A 19,358-nucleotide genomic window follows, 5' to 3' on the forward strand; every position below is an offset into this window, starting at 1 on the left:
ACGTAACAAGAAACATGGAGTTCAAGTTGAGCAGAGAGAGTGTTACCAACTCAGTGATTTGAGACACCTGATACACTATAGTTGGATGATTGCCAGCTTTTATTGTGAAGGGAAGATGTGCCAAAAAGTTGATCCAAATAATTTAAAATAAAAAACTGGTCCAGCAGTGAGAATGTAAAATATTAATTAAATTAAAAGTTGCAACACCAAGTGTATCATGTAGGTGTGTTTATGGGATGCGTAGTAAACGGCCATATTTCTTAGATATGTGCTAATAGTGTGCTGGGGACAAACCAGTCTATTTGTGTGAGCTTTGTGCAAAAGGGAAGGAAGTTAAACTGAAGAAGAAGGTGGAGAAAACGTCTCCACCTTGCTCAAAGTGTGAAAGCCACAAAAACATTTCTCAGAATCAGAGTGACGGTCAGTTGTGGGTGTGAGGATGGGACACACTGGATGTGTGCTGGGGCTTTTCTGTGAGTATTTTGTGTTTAAATTATAGTTTTCACAGATAAAACTTTTTAAATGACTGATTTTAATACAGCTTCTGTCTGTTTGATGATGAATAATGAAGTTTCAAACTTTATTTCAGTGCTGAATATTCTCCTCTACTGTGGACACGCTCAAGGTTTTTATACACTTTTCTTTCTTTTCATATATTCACTGAAGTCAATTCACCAAATGCTCTCACTGTTTCACAATTTACATTTCTGTGTTCTGTTTTTTAAGATAAATACAAAAAAGAAAACACATTTTACGTGTTTATGAGATGTTTTGGTGTCCATTGACAAAAAACGGTTCACTTTATTTACTGGAGAGGCTGTTACCTTCATATGTGACGTGAAAGAAGGAGAAGTCACTGAGTGGTATTACTCAATCATGAAGGACGGTCAAATGTTCCTCCCCTACAGCTCTGATTATAGATTTACATCACAATCTCTAACTACAGAACACAGTGGTTAATATCAGTGTGTTGCAGCTCACATTTGTTAAAAAAGGAAGTAATAAAGTCTCTCTCACTGTATCAGGTAAAAGATCAAAGTTTTACCATCATGACCAGGTTCACTAAAAGCACCTGTTTATTTATGAGCCATGTTGATATGATCATCCGGTCGGGAAATAACTAAATTCTCTAGTTGATATGAAATATCATTGTGAATAAGGATTCAGACTAACACTAAAAACTTTGTTTTTCTAACTTTTCTATTTGGGGCCTGGTGATGATGATGATGATGATGATGATGATGATGATGAACAGTCACAAAGAGAGCTGTTGTGACTCTGCAACACGACTGGCCTGAGATTTACTCTGGAGAGACGATCACTCTCACATGTGAAATAGAGGATGGAGGAGACGCTGAGTGGGAGTATCGATGGGGAACACCCAGAGCATACAGACCTCAAAACCCAAGAGGCTCCATGATTAGAACATCACACAGTGGAGACTACTGGTGTATGGGCAGACTGAAAGATGGAACCTATTCAACAGATCAGAGTGATGTTTTCACGTTAAAAGTATCCGGTAAGTCATCATTTTTATTTTACTGAATGTAAACAGAATATTTAAAATGTTAGTTTGGTTAATATATTTTAAGACGGTGTACCTTCACGTCTGTTTTACACATTTGAAGACAGAAAAAGGATGCAGGATACAAGCAGTGCATGTAATCCACCAAGGACTCATCATCACGTCTTTATTCTGTGAAATCTCTTTCTAACAGATGAACCTCAGCCTGTCCTCACTGTGTCTCCATTATATACATTCTAGAAACTAGTCAGTGATTAATTAGTGATAACATTAATGTGTCAAACAGAGCAGGTGAGTGTGGCGCCTCCTTCAGGGGAAACGTCCTCATTACTTAGTGAACCTGTTATTATTTATTACAGGAAGTGACTTTGACTTCTTCTTCTGTCTCCAACTTAATGTTAAATTCTAATTATGTTAAAACATAAATCACTGATACCTTGTAACATTGTTCATTTAATTAAAGTGATTCACTAAAACAATGAACTAACTGTTACACAGACAAAGATGTGATCTAGAAACTCCTGCATCCTCCTTGTTTGAAGGAGAATCAGTGACTCTTCACTTTAATCCATGTTAGCTTCATTTAACCAACAACTTTAGTGGTTAATAAGTGTGAAACATCAACATGTTCTGATGATTTCCTTCAGTTCACTAAACATTAATAATATACACAGATTCAGAAGTGATTCATTATCTTCTGAATTGTTTCATCAATAAGTTGTTGCACCACCAGGAATGCTGAATGAGATTATTTATTTTAATTATTCATCAAACTGGACTAATTCACAGACACAATAATTACCATTGTTATGTTTTTGTTCTACATTAAAACAGGACGACCAAAGGCCAGACTGAGCAAAGACTCTCCTGTAGAGGGCAGAGTGAGACTGACCTGCTCTGTGGGAACATCATCATCATCATCATCATCATCATCATCATCATCATCATCTGGTTGGAACTACTTCTGGTACAGAGGAGAGACATCCTCTGAACCTCTGAACACACCAGATGTTACCGTCCTCTCAATTGAACAAATCAGTGTCACACGAGGAGGAAGAGGAGTCTACCGGTGCAGAGGAGGAAGAGGAGGAAGAGGAGACCCAGTTTACTACACAGACTTCAGTGATCCAGTCGGTAAATAACTAAATTCTCTAGTTGATATGAAATACAGAATGCAGAAAAGGTATTTGTGAATAAGGATTCAGACTAAAACTAAAAACTTTGTTTTTCTAACTTTTCTATTTGGGGCCTGGTGATGATGATGATGATGATGATGATGATGATGATGATGATGATGATGATGATGATGAACAGTCGCAAACAGAGCTGTTGTGACTCTGCAACCCGACTGGCCTGAGATTTACTCTGGAGAGACGATCACTCTCACATGTGAAATAGAGGATGGAGGAGACGCTGAGTGGGAGTATGAATGGGGAACACCCAGAGCATACACACCTCAAAACCCAAGAGGCTCCATGATTAGAACATCACGCAGTGGAGACTACTGGTGTAAGGGCAGACTGAAAGATGGAACCTCTTACACAGATCTGAGTGATGTTGTCACATTAAGAGTATCCGGTAAGTCATCATTTTTATTTTACTGAATGTAAACAGAATATTATAAATGTTAGTTTTGTTAATATATTTTAAGACGGTGTACCTTCACGTCTGTTTTAAACATTTGAAGACAGAAAAAGGATGCAGGATACAAGCAGTGCATGTAATCCACCAAGGACTCATCATCACGTCTTTATTCTGTGAAATCTCTTTCTAACAGATAAACCTCTGCCTGTCCTCACTGTGTCTCCATTATGGCTGAGTCCTGGAGACTCAGTCACTCTGACCTGCAGTGTTGAACCTCCATCTGCAGGATGGAGGTTCTTCTGGTATAAGGCTGTTCGCAAACCGCCAGACATGTATAGATCCTTTGGAGATCATTGGATGGGTTATCACAGCCTCCACAACTCCTACGTCGCTGAGCTTCTACCTGGTAGCACCAATGGTACTGAACAGGATTCCTACATTGTTCATGGACAGACGCACACAGCAGGATATGCGTGCAGAGCTGGAAGAGGAGATCCAGTGTTTTACACTCAGTATAGTGAACCTAAGTTCGTCTGGTCTGGAGGTAGGTTTGTTCAGACTTTTCTATTCTTACACAGTGAAATAAATGTACTTATTGTGGTGACATTTTCCTTCAAACAGCATCAGATGAGTTTTCCAAACTTCTCTCTGGATCAGATTAGTGTTGCTGGATGATTCTTCTGCTGGATTCTACTGAATTTTAACATGAGTGAATCTCTTGTCCCTCCTTTTCATCTTCACACAATTTGTTCGCATTAATTCAAAACTTTTCACTTTCTCAATCCAAAATCCAATCTCTTAAGTTTACTACATTGCATATTGAATTACATATTGTTAATGTAATACTTACTTAAATATGTACTGTAGTACAAGGTCGAGATACTTTCTTCTCTGATTTCCTTCTTTCCTTAAATCCTTTCCTTCATTCATTTTCCCCTTTCCTAATTTGGCTTTCATGTCTTTTTTATTTTTTTAACTTCCTTCTATCTGTTTTATTGTTTACTTCTCTCTTTCCCCTGAACCTTTAAATACAGGACATTTAGATGTAATCAGGTATTTGTTACCTACCAATCAATTCTCTCCAAAGTGTAATTTTACAGTGACTTTTTATGCTTGCTAGATCTCTTCTTCATGTCTTCTTTTTGGGGGATTCAAGTGAAATATTTGCACCCAAAGGGCAGTAAAGGAGTTATCCTTTTAGCCTTCAGTGAACTTCAGACTCTTCCTCAGCTATAATCACATCACCTCTGCACTTATCTCATGATTCTGCACTGTGTTACACTATTGATCAACTCAGAACCGTTTAAAGGAACAGTGTGTAGCATTACGGTGGATCTAATAGCAGAAATATAATATATTCACTGTGATTGTTTTGTAAATAATCACCTGAAACTAGGAATCGATGTGCTATCCTTAGTTTAGAATGAGCTCTTCATAGCATATCTACATAGCGAGTAGGTTCTCTTCACAGAGTCCGCCATGTTGCACCGTCATGTTTCTACAGTAGGAACGGACAAGACACTTAAAGAGAGGCTTTCATATTCTCACATCACCTGAAGGCTACAGTAGTGAGCTGCAGAGTGCAACACTGTGGTACCGTGATCCTAGACTGGGAATAACAGGAGTGAGCGGCGGGCCATTAATTTGGTTGAAATCTGCAAACATCGCTAAATGCCACCAAATCCTTCACACTGCTGCTTTAAGACCCAACAATGACAATGATGAGATCCATAATGAACTAATAGAGTTATTTCCATTGTGGGTTTTTTAATTTTGGTTTGTTTTTTGTGCTTTGTTTGTCCCTCATTCTGTGTTTTTCAGATGTTCATCCAGCAGCGTCTCTCACAGTGAGTCCTGACAGAGTTCAGCACTTCTACAAAGACTCACCGTCACTGAGCTGTGAAGGAAACTCTGCTGAGTGGAGAGTGAGCAGGTTTTATGGATCTGGCTCTCCGTCATTCTGTTCTGTCTGGGGAACAATGACTGAATCTACATGCAACATGAACAGTTCCTGGCTTAGTGGAGTGTACTGGTGTGAGTCTGAAACACAGTTCAGCAATGCAGCCAACATCACTAAACACTGTGAGTTTCAGTTATTCAATTATCCAAGAACATGTCTTTGTGGTTCACCTTCATCTTTATGACAACACACTTCCTCCATTTATTTAAACCAGGAGTAGCTGTAGAGTTATCTGGCTCCAGCTTGGCTCCTCCAGTCGTTGACCTTTTACACCATTCTGTAGCTCACTGCCACTAAATTGACTTTGGCTCCCAACATATTTAGTATTAATTATAGATGTAAATGTAACCATGTTCATCACCAAAGGGCCGTCTTTTTCATCATTGAAATGCCAGCTATTAGTTCAGCTACTGTATGAATCTGTATATTAAATTTAAAACTATAGAATGTCTTCTCATCATTGTACGTCAGCTTGTTCAACCAGCTGATGTTTTTGAGCCAAACTTCCTGTTCTTTGATCTTTTTACAGACGGTGATGTTCTCCTGGTGAGCCCTGTCCGTCCTGTGACTGAGGGACATTCTGTCACTCTTGGCTGCAAGTTGAAGACAGAAAATGTTCTTCATGATGTGGATTTCTATAAAAATGGCAAACTCATCCCAAACCCCACCAGAGGGGAGCTGTTTATCTCTGCTGTTACAAAGTCAGATGAAGGCTTCTATAAATGTAGAGGAAGAGACTCAACACAAGGTTTGAAGACTTTGACGTCAGCAGTGAGTTGGTTGTCGGTGAAATGTGAGTATTATTAAAAACTGTTTATTTTTGTAATCTGTGTTACAGTCTGAGGTAGAAAAGTTATAACTGAACTAGAAGTTGGTTTTAAACTATTTGTTTGTGTAAAAACAAAAGTTTTATAAATTTTTATATTCATAAAAATACAAATATGAAAGGTCGACAGTATGTGATCGAGGGTTATTTAAGTGTATTTGAGTGTACGTGTTGTAATACTTGTGTATCTCTTCATGATTTCTGTGTATTTGTATTCATGTGTAGATTCAGAAGATACAGCATCAAGCTCTTCATTTCCCGTGCTGTTGGTTGTTGGTCTGCTTTGTGGAGTTTTACTGATTATTCTCCTGCTGCTGTTTCTGTATCGCTGCAGAAAGTCAACAGGTGAGATCTTTTCCTTCTCATATTAGATTGATTACACTGAAACAAGTCAAAGTCACAGATATAAATACATGTACTGTAGTAACAATAGAACAATTTGTAATATAAAGACATGTAACAGCAAATGCCTTTTTCTTACAGATTCAAGCGTCATGAGGTTGGTGCAACACTCTCTTCTCTCACTCTGAACACAACAGCAGTACTTTACATGTTCCTCATTAAATCCTCTGTATTTACTTCATGTGTTGGGCCCACCAGGTCTCAGAGCACCAATCAGAGCCCAGCTACAGACCACGTGATCAACCAGGTTGAAACTCAAGACGGACATTATGCTTCTCTTCTCCACGGTCAGCTTTAATCCTGATTCATTTAATAATTCATCATTAACTCTAAACCTAACATTTCCATTTCTGTTTAAGAAGATTACAGAATTCATATCATGTGGTTAAAATGATTGATGTGACGTGTCTTGATTTTCACTGCTCTGTAGGTGATTCTTGTCTCTATGAAACAATCAGAGGCTCTGAAGAACCTGGACATGGTACAGTATATACTGTGTTCATCACAGAGCTGTTAGAAATACTAGAATAAGATGAAGTGACTGATTGACAAAAAACGAAAAGATCGAGGATGTCTCAGATTCTGTGGTTGAGCTTAAAGACATTGATTGGTAGAGTGAGGACTTTTACTTTATGTCACTAGAATAAAATGCAATAGCTGAGATGTGTTTGTAGGCCAGCAGCTTAAATAAAGGAGAGGAAATGATCTCTTCGTGCATTCATCTGATCCTTCTAACAGGGACGAATAATGAACCAGAGGAGAGAGTTTACTCTAACGTGACGATGGGAACAGCTGCAGGTACAGTCAAGTACAACAGACTTTGTACTACCACTTTGAGTGTATTTCTGTATTACTACCACCAGGAGTCAGCAATGGTCAAATACAACACGTACAGGAAATAAGATCAGCTTCAGTTGGCACCACAATAGATAACTGCACTATAAAATAATCAGTGACAGTCACGTGTTATAAAACACATTTAACTCTTAAATAACCTTAAATCTCTTTTCCCTTTGATTTTCTTTCAGATCAATGAAAACATCTGCATGAACAGAACCAATGGAATGGATGACAACATGAAAAACCACATCTTGTGTTTGTGTGTAATTATTGTGTGAACCTCTGCTTTCCTTATGAGACAGTATTTTGTACAGTGAACCTGTTAGCAGATCATTTAAAGGAAATACATCTTATAGCTTTAATATTCTGTTTTACTTGGTGAAAGGACTTCAGATTATTACATTTATTATTACATTTTTGATGAAAAAGCTTTACACATTTAATCTGTATTTGTCCCACATTGAAGTTCCTCTCTGCCTTTTTAAAGTGTTTGACCGGTGCTGTATGTGTTTTAGTTTCTCTTGGATGGATTTATTACGTTTTCTTATGTTTGACCATTTTATGCATCAATAAACTTCCAGCGCTGAGCTGTCAACATGTTTCTAACATTTATTTCACTAAATGATGATTAGATTAGATTACTAGGAACATATTTCCACATGAAATACATTCAATGAATGTTTCAAAGACAAAGGAAAGTTCATTATATATGAAAAGTGATGGACTTCTCTTCATGGACCTGGAGAAAAACAAAACAGACGAGCAGAGATAAAAGGTTATTTAAGATGTAGCTGCTTATAATAAAAAGACATCATCCTCAACATGCACACTACATGGCAGCGTTATTACCAAGAGCTGTTCCTAGTTTGACTTCAGAATAAACCGGTTTCCTCCGTTACAGCAGGAGATGAGTTTCCTATGAATGGAGAGAAGATCAGATTGCAATCTTGTCCCCGATCACATTAAATAGACGTTAAACTGACAAAACACGTCATGTAGGTGAAGAGCAGTATTGTAAAGCTCACAGCGCTCCAACATCCACAATGCAGAGTAAAAGAGGATTGTCTTTTTATAGTTGTAAACCGTTTTCTTCTGTAATGCATTAACAACATACACAGTAGCGTACATATACATAGAATAACCATACATAAAAAAAACAGGATGAAACAACTTTTTCTTTATTTCTCACTTTCAACGTGAAATAATGGATTAAATATGAGCGCTTTCTTTTACTTAGTCATTACTGCCATGTTTACTCTGGCATTGTGGCTCGTATCTTGAGTACTCACCCGTCTTTCGAATGTGTTGAAGCTGAATTGAAGAGTTTGTGACTTCGCTGGATCCTTCTGCATTTGAAATGTACATTTCAATTAAGTCAGGGAATTGTCAGTTATAATCAATCACGTTAAATCAGTTTATTCTCGTATTTCTAACTGATCTGTTTCATGTCAGACCCGATCATAGCAGAAGGGAAAGGTCTCACCCTTTGACTTTCTGTAGTTATCAGCTCTAATGAATATGAGCTCACACATTGTCTTTTTTAAGAATAGCCGATGATGATCTCTGATGAAGATCTCTGATCTCTTTCCTTCCTGTTTTACTTTGACATGTTCACTTCCTCCTCAGGCGATGCATAAACAATTAACTTGAGTCTTGTTTTAAGATTCCGACATAAAAAGAGTAAATAGTAAATTAGCACACATCACATATCAAGGTGGTAACAATGCATCTTTGTGTAACACACACACACACAAACACACACACACACACACACACACACACACACACACACACACACACACACACGTTTAACTCCTGCAGTTGTTACGGTGCTGTTTGAGGCTTTGCCTTCTTTCTCATTCTTCAGCTGATCTTCTGTTGAGATGGTTCATCTGAGCACACATCACATATTCATGTAGAGCAGTTTGTAAAACAGCAAAGTTAAAAACCTCTGATATTAGATTATAATAACTAATGTTTATTTTATTCAACCATTATATTTGTACTCCTGTGTTAGATGGAGAACAATATGTGTTTCTTCTTCCTGGTCCTACAGTAGCTTATAGCTTCCATTTAAGTAAAGCACCATCTATGTGTTTAGGCCCATTAGATGAATGAGTTCCTGTTCACACATTTAAAGATGTGCTGCTGATGTGATCGCGTGAGAATAAACCAGAGCTGACGTGTTACACGTTATCTGTGAAATCCAGCTTCAACCAGAGAAACACGTCTGCAAAGCACCAATAGACAAACAACCATCTTAACAGATTAAACTATTTCACAATCCGTGACATCGTGATATAATTTATCTAAAGGTTTAAAGTGATACGTTTGTTGTCACGTCTGCTCTTCAACTCTTCATTCTTTCTGTCAACATAATGTGACTTTACTGGATCAGCAAAATAACAGAGAGGAGATTATGAGACGGACAGCATGCTGCTGGAACAAAAGTTTATTGAAGCATTTAAAGGTCAACCAAAGTTTAAAAATACAGAAGATTAAAGCTATATGATGCATTTATTTCTTTGCTAATATATTAACTGTAAAAAATACTGTCTGTTATTCAGAGAGCAAAGATGCCCACAATGATTACATTAAAAAAAGCTGCAGATATTAATTAAATAGATTTTGTTCTTCATGTTGACCGGTTGAGTCCATACAGATGTCTTTAATGATCTGGAAGAGAACCAAAGAAAGAAGAAAGAGTAACAGTTATTTAAAATTTGCTTAAAGGTGCTTTATGACATTTGACTCTGTTGAACTATTGACTACTAAAATAAATCTCTTTATTATCGCTGCATTATTACCACGAGCTCCTGGTTTGACTTCAGAATAAAGAGTTTCCTCTGCTGCTGCAGATCTGGATTTTTTTCCTGAATGAAAAGATAATTTATTTAATATGTATGTTTGCCAGTAATGCCCCAGTTAAAAATAATAATGTACTGATGCATGTTTTTCTCAGAAATGCAAAAAGTAAACATAGCGTACAAAAGAAAAACACAAGAAAAAATAGATTACAACATGAGGCAGAATGAGTTATAATGATAGTTGAGGAAGGATTTGACGGTAATGATTTAAGAATATGTTCAAACTAAGAGGAAATCACAAACAGCTACCATTATCTACATTTTAAAGATGTTTGTTTTGGATGCTCACAGAACTCACATCACACTGTGTCAAACACAAGCCTGTTGGACAGTAACAGCTGCAGGTGGATGTTGACTTTACTCACCTTGAGCTTTCTTATCTTTAGTGCGAGGGTGAACTTGGGCATACAACAAATTGTCGTCTAAAACAAAAGACACGTTTTCAGTTATATATCGATGGATGAATAGAGATAAATGAAACGATGCACACCCTTATGATGATGTCATGGCTGCATACACTGTAGCAGGAAGCACAGCACCCAATAAAGACTTTAAGGTCTGTTGTACTTGACTGTACCTGCAGCTGATGCCGTCTTCACATCAGAGTAAACAGCGCTCTCGTCTGGTTCCTTATTCTTCCCTGTGACAAAGATAAGATGAGTGCAGCACAAGTCAATCCGGCCCTTTGTTAAGAACTACAAAAACTATTGCATGTAGTTCTCACGACATAAGATAAATCACTCACTCTTCTTAGGAATGTTTCTAAGCTCAACCACAGAATACGTGAGCCTGGATTCATCTGAAAGAAAGATGTTTTTTATATATTAAGGAGATTGTGCATTTAAATTAAATCCTCATCTATTTCTAACAGCTCTGTGATGAACACAGTATATACTGTACCATGTTCAGATTCTTCAGAGCCTTTGACTGATGCATAGAGAACAGAATCACCTACAGAGCAGTGAAAATCAAGACAATTCATATCAATAATTTTAACCACATTATATGAATTCTGTAATCTTATGAAACAGGAAACAGAAATGGAAATGTTAGGTTTAGAGTTAATGATGAATTATTAAATGAATCAGGATTAAAGCTGACCGTGGAGAGGAGAAGCATTTTCTCTGTCTTGAGTCACGTGGTCTGTAGCTGGGCTCTGATTGGTGCTCTGAGACCTGGTGGGCCCAACACATGAAGTAAATACAGAGGATTTAATGAGGAACATGTAAAGTACTGCTGTTGTGTTCAGAGTGAGAGAAGAGAGTGTTGCACCAACCTCATGACGCTTGAATCTGTAAGAAAAAGGCATTTGCTGTTACATGTCTTTATATTACACATTGTTCTATTGTTACTACAGTACATGTATTTATATCTGTGACGTTGACTTGTTTCAGTGTAATCAATCTAATATGAGAAGGAAAAGATCTCACCTGTTGACTTTCTGCAGCGATACAGAAACAGCAGCAGGAGAATAATCAGTAAAACTCCACAAAGCAGACCAACAACCAACAGCACGGGAAATGAAGAGCTTGATGCTGTATCTTCTGAATCTACACATGAATACAAATACACACAAATCATGAAGAGATACACAAGTATTACAACACGTACACTCAAATACACTTAAATAGCCCTCGATCACATACTGTCTACCTTTCATATTTGTATTTTTATGAATATAAAAATTTATAAAACTTTTGTTTTTACACAAACAAATAGTTTAAAACCAACTTCTAGTTCAGTTATAACTTTTCTACCTCAGACTGTAACACAGATTACAAAAATAAACAGTTTTTAATAATACTCACATTTCACCGACAACCAACTCTCTGCTGACGTCAAACTCCTCAAACCTTGTGTTGAGTCTCTTCCTCTACATTTATAGAAGCCTTCATCTGACTTTGAAACAGCAGAGATAAACAGCTCCCCTCTGGTGGGGTTTGGGATGAGTTTGCCATTTTTATAGAAATCCACATCATGAAGAACATTTTCTGTCTCCAACTTGCAGCCAAGAGTGACAGAATGTCCCTCAGTCACAGGACGGACAGGGCTCACCAGGAGAACATCACCGTCTGTAAAAAGATCAAAGAACAGGAAGTTTGGCTCAAAAACATCAGCTGGTTGAACAAGCTGACGTACAATGATGAGAAGACATTCTATAGTTTTTCATTTAATATACAGATTCATACAGTAGCTGAACTAATAGCTGGCATTTCAATGATGAAAAAGTCAATTTAGTGGCAGTGAGCTACAGAATGGTGTAAAAGGTCAACGACTGGAGGAGCCAAGCTGGAGCCAGATAACTCTACAGCTACTCCTGGTTTAAATAAATGGAGGATGTGTGTTGTCATAAAGATGAAGGTGAACCACAAAGACATGTTCTTGGATAATACTGAGAAATGACACTGGAACAAACTAAGCTTGTTGAATCGTTTGTTAAAAGAGATATTGAGTTAAACTCATTATAACAAGAAGTTTGGTTAATACGAGTCACCTTCACAATGTCAACACTTTATAATAGAATGTTGAAATACTTCAAAAACAAAATATTTCAAAAAATTAAAACTCACTCTGTTTAGTGATGTTGGCTGCATTGCTGAACTGTGTTTCAGACTCACACCAGTACACTCCACTAAGCCAGTAACTGTTCATGTTGCATGTAGATCCATTCATTGTTCCCCAGACAGAACAGAATGACAGAGAGCCAGATTCATCAAACCTGCTCACTCTCCACTCAGTAGAGTTTCCTTCACAGCTCAGTGACAGTGAGTCTTTGTAGAAGTGCTGAACTCTGTCAGGACTCACTGTGAGAGACGCTGCTGAATGAACATCTGAAAAACACAGAATGAGGGACAAACAAAGCACAAAAAATAAAGACTGAAAAGAGCATAAAGAAAATAATCCTGTAGGTTTATAATGTTTTTAATATTTTTAATTGTTGGTGAATAGAAACAAAGGATCAAGAAGAAAAATGAATCATGAGATGAAATACAATTGTACAAAAACATATTCCCAACTGAAATACAATGTATTTCTATCCTTTGAAAACATTCAAAGTAATTAGTTAAAAATGTAATAGTAGACTGACAAAATTGGATTTGGGATTTCCAAAGTCAAAAGTTTTTAATTTATGCGAACAAATTGTGTGTGAAGATGAAAAGGAGGGTGAAGAGATTCACTCATGTTGAAATTCAGTCCAAGATCCAACAACACTATTCTGATCTAGAGAGAAGTTTGGAAAACTCATCTGATGCTGTTTGAGGGAAAATGTCACCACAATAATTTCATTTATTTCACTGTGTAAGAATAGAAAAGTCTGAACAAACCTACCTCCAGACCAGACGAACTTAGGTTTACTATTATAAGTGTAAAACACTGGATCTCCTCTTCCAGCTCCGCATGCATATCCTGCTGTGTGCGTCTGTCCATGAACAATGTAGGAATCCTGTTCAGTCCCATTGGTGCTACCAGGTAGAAGCTCAGCGATGTAGGAGTAGTGGTGAGACAGTTTGGGAACAGCCTTATACCAGAAGAACCTCCATCCTGCAGATGGATGTTCAACACTGCAGGTCAGAGTGACTGAGTCTCCAGGACTCAGCCATAATGGAGACACAGTGAGGACAGGCTGAGGTTTATCTGTTAGAAAGAGATTTCACAGAATAAAGACGTGATGATGAGTCCTTGGTGGATTACATGCACTGCTTGTATCCTGCATCCTTTTTCTGTCTTCAAATGTTTTAAAACAGACGTGAAGGTACACCGTCTTAAAATATATTAACAAAACTAACATTTATAATATTCTGTTTACATTCAGTAAAATAAAAATGATGACTTACCGGATACTTTTAATGTGAAAACATCACTCAGATCTGTGTAAGAGGTTCCATCTTTCAGTCTGCCCTTACACCAGTAGTCTCCACTGTGTGATGTTCTAATCATGGAGCCTCTTGGGTTTTGAGGTGTGTATGAGCTGGTTGTTCCCCATCGATACTCCCACTCAGCGTCTCCTCCATCCTCTATTTCACATGTGAGAGTGATCGTCTCTCCAGAGTAAATCTCAGGCCAGTCGTGTTGCAGAGTCACAACAGCTCTGTTTGTGACTGTTCATCATCATCATCATCATCATCATCATCATCATCATCATCATCAGGCCCCAAATAGAAAAGTTAGAAAAACAAAGTTTTTAGTTTTAGTCTGAATCCTTATTCACAAATACTTTTTCTGCATTCTGTATTTCATATCAACTAGAGAATTTAGTTATTTACCGACTGGATCACTGAACTCTGTGTAGTAAACTGGGTCTCCTCTTCCTCCTCTTCCTCCTCTGCACCGGTAGACTCCTCTTCCTCCTCGTGTGACACTGATTTGTTCAATTGAGAGGACGGTAACATCTGGTGTGTTCAGAGGTTCAGAGGATGTCTCTCCTCTGAACCAGAAGTATTTCCAACCAGATGATGATGATGATGATGATGAAGATGATGATGAAGATGATCCCACAGAGCAGGTCAGTCTCACTCTGCCCTCTACAGGAGAGTCTTTGCTCAGTCTGGCCTTTGGTCGTCCTGTTTTAATGTAGAACAAAAACATAACAATGGTAATTATTGTGTCTGTGAATTAGTCCAGTTTGATGAATAATTAAAATAAATAATCTCATTCAGCATTCTTGGTGGTGCAACAACTTATTGATGAAACAATTCAGAAGATAATGAATCACTTCTGAATCTGTGAATATTATTAATGTTTAGTGAACTGAAGGAAATCATCAGAACATGTTGATGTTTCACACTTATTAACCACTAAAGTTGTTGGTTAAATGAAGCTAACATGGATTCAAGTGAAGAGTCACTGATTCTCCTTCAAACAAGGAGGATGCAGGAGTTTCTAGATCACATCTTTGTCTGTGTAACAGTTAGTTCATTGTTTTAGTGAATCACTTTAATTAAATGAACAATGTTACAAGGTATCAGTGATTTATGTTTTAACATAATTAGAATTTAACATTAAGTTGGAGACAGAAGAAGAAGTCAAAGTCACTTCCTGTAATAAATAATAACAGGTTCACTAAGTAATGAGGACGTTTCCCCTGAAGGAGGCGCCACACTCACCTGCTCTGTTTGACACATTAATGTTATCACTAATTAATCACTGACTAGTTTCTAGAATGTATATAATGGAGACACAGTGAGGACAGGCTGAGGTTTATCTGTTGGAAAGAGATTTCACAGAATAAAGACGTGATGATGAGTCCTTGGTGGATTACATGCACTGCTTGTATCCTGCATCCTTTTTCTGTCTTCAAATGTTTAAAACAGACGTGAAGGTACACCGTCTTAAAATATATTAACCAAACTAACATTTAAAATGTTCTTTTACATTCAGTAAAATAAAAGTGATGACTTACCGGATACTTTTAATGTGTAAGTATCACTCCATCCTGTGTAAGAGGTTCCATCTTTCAGTCTGCCCTTACACCAGTAGTCTCCACTGCGTGATGTTCTAATCATGGAGCCTCTTGGGTTTTGAGGTGTGTATGCTCTGGGTGTTCCCCATTCATACTCCCACTCAGCGTCTCCTCCATCCTCTATTTCACATGTGAGAGTGATCGTCTCTCCAGAGTAAATCTCAGGCCAGTCGCGTTGCAGAGTCACAACAGCTCTGTTTGCGACTGTTCATCATCATCATCATCATCATCATCATCATCATCATCATCATCAGGCCCCAAATAGAAAAGTTAGAAAAACAAAGTTTTTAGTTTTAGTCTGAATCCTTATTCACAAATACTTTTTCTGCATTCTGTATTTCATATCAACTAGAGAATTTAGTTATTTACCGACTGGATCACTGAACTCTGTGTAGTAAACTGGGTCTCCTCTTCCTCCTCTTCCTCCTCTTCCTCCTCTGCACCGGTAGACTCCTCTTCCTCCTCGTGTGACACTGATTTGTTCAGTTGAGAGGACGATAACATCTGGTGTGTTCAGAGGTTCAGAGGATGTCTCTCCTCTGTACCAGAAGTAGTTCCAACCGGATGATGATGATGATGATGATGATGAAGATGATGATGATGATGAAGATGTTCCCACAGAGCAGGTCAGTCTCACTCTGCCCTCTACAGGAGAGTCTTTGCTCAGTCTGGCCTTTGGTCGTCCTGTTTTAATGTAGAACAAAAACATAACAATGGTAATTATTGTGTCTGTGAATTAGTCCAGTTTGATGAATAATTAAAATAAATAATCTCATTCAGCATTCTTGGTGGCGCAACAACTTATTGATGAAACAATTCAGAAGATAATGAATCACTTCTGAATCTGTGTATATTATTAATGTTTAGTGAACTGAAGGAAATCATCAGAACATGTTGATGTTTCACACTTATTAACCACTAAAGTTGTTGGTTAAATGAAGCTAACATGGATTAAAGTGAAGAGTCACTGATTCTCCTTCAAACAAGGAGGAAGCAGGAGTTTCTAGATCACATCTTTGTCTGTGTAACAGTTAGTTCATTGTTTTAGTGAATCACTTTAAATAAATGAACAATGTTACAAGGTATCAGTGATTTATGTTTTTAACATAATTAATATTTAACATTAAGTTGGAGACAGAAGAAGAAGTCAAAGTCACTTCCTGTAATAAATAATAACAGGTTCACTAAGTAATGAGGACGTTTCCCCTGAAGGAGGCGCCACACTCACCTGCTCTGTGTGACACATTAATGTTATCACTAATTAATCACTGACTAGTTTCTAGAATGTATATAATGGAGACACAGTGAGGACAGGCTGAGGTTCATCTGTTAACTGTTAAACTAACATTTAAAATATTCTGTTCACATTCAGTAAAATAAAAATGATGACTTACTGGATACTTTTAACGTGAAAGTATCACTCCATCCTGTTGAATAGGTTCCATCTTTCAGTCTGCCCATACAATAGTAGCCTCCACTGTGTGATGTTCTAATCATGGAGCCTCTTGGATATTGAGGTGTGTATGAGCCGGGTGTTCCCCATTCATACTCCCACTCAGCGTCTCCTCCATCCTTTATTTCACATGTGAGAGTGATCTTCTCTCCAGAGTAAATCTCAGGCCAGTCGTGTTGCAGAGTCACAGCAGCTCTTTTTGCGTCTGTTCATCATCATCAGGCCCCAAATAGAAAAGTTATTAGAATTTAACATTAAGTTGGAGACAGAAGAAGAAGTCAAAGTCACTTCCTGTAATAAATAATAACAGGTTCACTAAGTAATGAGGACGTTTCCCCTGAAGGAGGCGCCACACTCACCTACTCTGTTTGACACATTAATGTTATCACTAATTAATCACTGACTCATATCTCAAGAGGAAAGTAATACTGGATGGTTTGTCTTATTATTATATAAATGTCTTCATGTAAACAGCTGAAGCCTGTCCTTCTTTCTTTGTTTTATTTAATGATCAACATTATGTGATAATTGGTCCTTTAAACAAAGCTCAGGATTACACGGTTCTACAGCTGCTGAACAGCATCAGTGGTCAAACTTTAAGGTTTCTGAATCTTACACTAGTTAACATTTATACATTATCACTGCATTATATTATATTAACACTTTGTCAAACAGGTTGATCATATCAACATGAATCCTGAATAAATAAGTGATTTTCAGTGAACTTGGTCATGATGGTAAAACTTTGATCACTTACCTGATACAGTGAGAGAGACTTTATTACTTCCTTTTCTATCTGATGATCTCTTGTGAGCTGCAACACACTGATATTCACCACTGTAGCCCGTAGTTAGAGGTTGTGATATAAATCTCTTTTCTGAGCTGTAGTGGAAAAACGTAGAACCATCCTTCATGATTGAGTAATCCCACTTAGTGTCTTCTCCTCCCCTCATGTCACATATGAAGGTAACAGTCTCTCCAGTAAATAAAGTGGACCGGTTTGGCTCAATGGACAGCAAAACATCTAGAAACAAACACAAGATGCAAAGATTGAAATGTCTTGTTTTTGTATTTATCATAAATTAATTAAACAGAACAAAAATATAATATGTTAAAGGGTGACAATAGGTGGATAATATACTTGTGTGAATATATAAAAATAAAGAAAAGTGTATAAAAACCTTGAGCGTGTCCACAGTAGAGGACAATATTCAGCACTAAAATAAAGTTAGAAACTTCATCATTCATCATCAAACAGACAGAAACTATTAACCTCAGTCATTTAAAAAGTTTTCTTCATGAAAACTCTGATTTAAACACAAAGTACTCACAGGAAAGCCCCAGCACACATCCAGTGTGTCCCATCCTCACATCCAGCACTGACACTCTGTCACTCTGCTTCTGAGAAATGCTTCTACTTTGTGTAAAGAGAAAGCTAGAAACGTATGAAGCATATGGAGAAATCAGGAAATGCAGAGAAAAAGAAGACGCATAACAGATAAATATTGGATCTGAGGTTTTCTCTAACTTCTGCTTCTGAGTTTACACGGTCTGTGCTTCCTTCCCTTTTACACAAAGCTCAAACAACCAGACTGGTTTGAACACAGCACATGTTTTATGCTTATAAAGCAGAAGACCATTCAATTTAAATAGTCTGATAATGGAGAGATATTTCAACTAGCTTTCTACATATATGATCATCAGCAAAGGGTCAGTAACTCTTGATGTTACTGTGAAGGCAGCTGCATAAAGTCAAAGGTTTTCCTTCTAGAATTAATAAACTACCCGTCTACAGCGTAAGGTTTTAAAGATGCAGACGTCGTACTCACTTTGTAATCCATGGTCTTTCTCACCAAGATGGGACAGTTTTTAAATGAAAATATGTTCGTTCTTCAGTTTGTCACATCACAGAGTTCTGTGAGTGTGAATGTCTTCACCTTCTGGTGAAATTCTGGTTTTAAGTTGTCACGACTCCACCCACAGGAAGAGACCGTGTCAGAGCCAAACAGAAATAGTGTGATCAACGGAAGTGGAGGAGAAGAGAGTCAAAGCCCTCCTAGCTGGACTCTGTTTAGTGGTAGCTGGGACTCTATGGGTTTTGTCATGGAGAATTCAAATACAGTTGAGTTAAATAGAGATAAATTAGCATTGAATAAGTCTGCAGTGTGCCAGTGGACTCATGTGATATGTTGTTGATGGCTAAAGAAAAGTTTAGTCAGACTTAAATGTAATATGTAACTCATTTTAATCTCTTTACAATAAGCATCATATTTGTGGAAGCATCAAAGCCACATTTAACTCTAACAGCTGTGTTACAACAGCAACAACAGGAGGATGTACAGTAGGGCATTATGGGATGGCTGTTTTATCACGACTGAACAGTAGCGTCACAGCAACACTTGCAACTCAGCTCATGTTTTTTGTGAATTTGTGCAAAACA

General features: G+C 37.5%; 2 protein-coding genes across 2 annotated transcripts; one reads left to right on the plus strand and one right to left on the minus strand.

The window, feature by feature from the left end:
• The first annotated feature begins 443 nt into the window (after positions 1–443).
• On the plus strand, positions 444–7,726 carry LOC306714317 (Fc receptor-like protein 4). The gene is made up of 14 exons (XM_079184307.1): positions 444–473; positions 590–625; positions 1,256–1,519; positions 2,360–2,659; positions 2,840–3,103; positions 3,303–3,653; positions 4,931–5,191; positions 5,599–5,862; positions 6,121–6,240; positions 6,379–6,394; positions 6,496–6,584; positions 6,728–6,778; positions 7,036–7,095; positions 7,326–7,726. Exons 3-14 carry the CDS (start codon positions 1,417–1,419, stop codon positions 7,331–7,333), a joined length of 1,887 nt encoding a protein of 628 aa, XP_079040433.1. The 5' UTR covers positions 444–473; positions 590–625; positions 1,256–1,416; the 3' UTR covers positions 7,334–7,726.
• Positions 7,727–9,581: 1,855 nt separating this feature from the next.
• Positions 9,582–18,834, minus strand: LOC306714657 (uncharacterized protein). Its single transcript, XM_079184735.1, has 21 exons — positions 18,748–18,834; positions 18,250–18,353; positions 18,100–18,135; positions 17,676–17,942; positions 16,860–17,123; positions 15,835–16,149; positions 15,406–15,669; positions 14,270–14,566; positions 13,841–14,104; positions 13,335–13,640; positions 12,575–12,835; positions 11,813–12,076; positions 11,435–11,554; positions 11,281–11,296; positions 11,106–11,179; positions 10,905–10,955; positions 10,750–10,803; positions 10,582–10,644; positions 10,370–10,426; positions 9,945–10,010; positions 9,582–9,813 (listed from the first exon to the last, which is right to left on the minus strand). The coding sequence occupies exons 2-21, from the start codon at positions 18,281–18,283 to the stop codon at positions 9,806–9,808; spliced, it is 3,081 nt and encodes a 1,026-aa protein (XP_079040861.1). The 5' UTR covers positions 18,284–18,353; positions 18,748–18,834; the 3' UTR covers positions 9,582–9,805.
• Between the last annotated feature and the right edge of the window lie 524 nt (positions 18,835–19,358).

The sequence above is a fragment of the Pholis gunnellus genome (genome assembly GCF_910591455.1).
Source record: "Pholis gunnellus genome assembly, chromosome: 23".
In the NCBI taxonomy this organism is placed as follows: Eukaryota; Metazoa; Chordata; class Actinopteri; order Perciformes; family Pholidae; genus Pholis; species Pholis gunnellus.

Coding starts and splice junctions, on each gene's coding strand:
- LOC306714317 (XM_079184307.1), top strand. CDS start 1,417: ATGATTAGAACATCACACAGTGGAGACTACTGGTGTATGGGCAGACTG. Junction 3,654..4,930: donor TAAGTTCGTCTGGTCTGGAG/GTAGGTTTGTTC, acceptor TGTGTTTTTCAG/ATGTTCATCCAGCAGCGTCT. Junction 6,585..6,727: donor TTATGCTTCTCTTCTCCACG/GTCAGCTTTAAT, acceptor ACTGCTCTGTAG/GTGATTCTTGTCTCTATGAA.
- LOC306714657 (XM_079184735.1), bottom strand. CDS start 18,283: ATGGGACACACTGGATGTGTGCTGGGGCTTTCCT. Junction 17,124..17,675: donor AGTCTCTCTCACTGTATCAG/GTAAGTGATCAA, acceptor GATGATGAACAG/ACGCAAAAAGAGCTGCTGTG. Junction 12,077..12,574: donor AGCCAACATCACTAAACAGA/GTGAGTTTTAAT, acceptor ATCTTTTTACAG/ACGGTGATGTTCTCCTGGTG.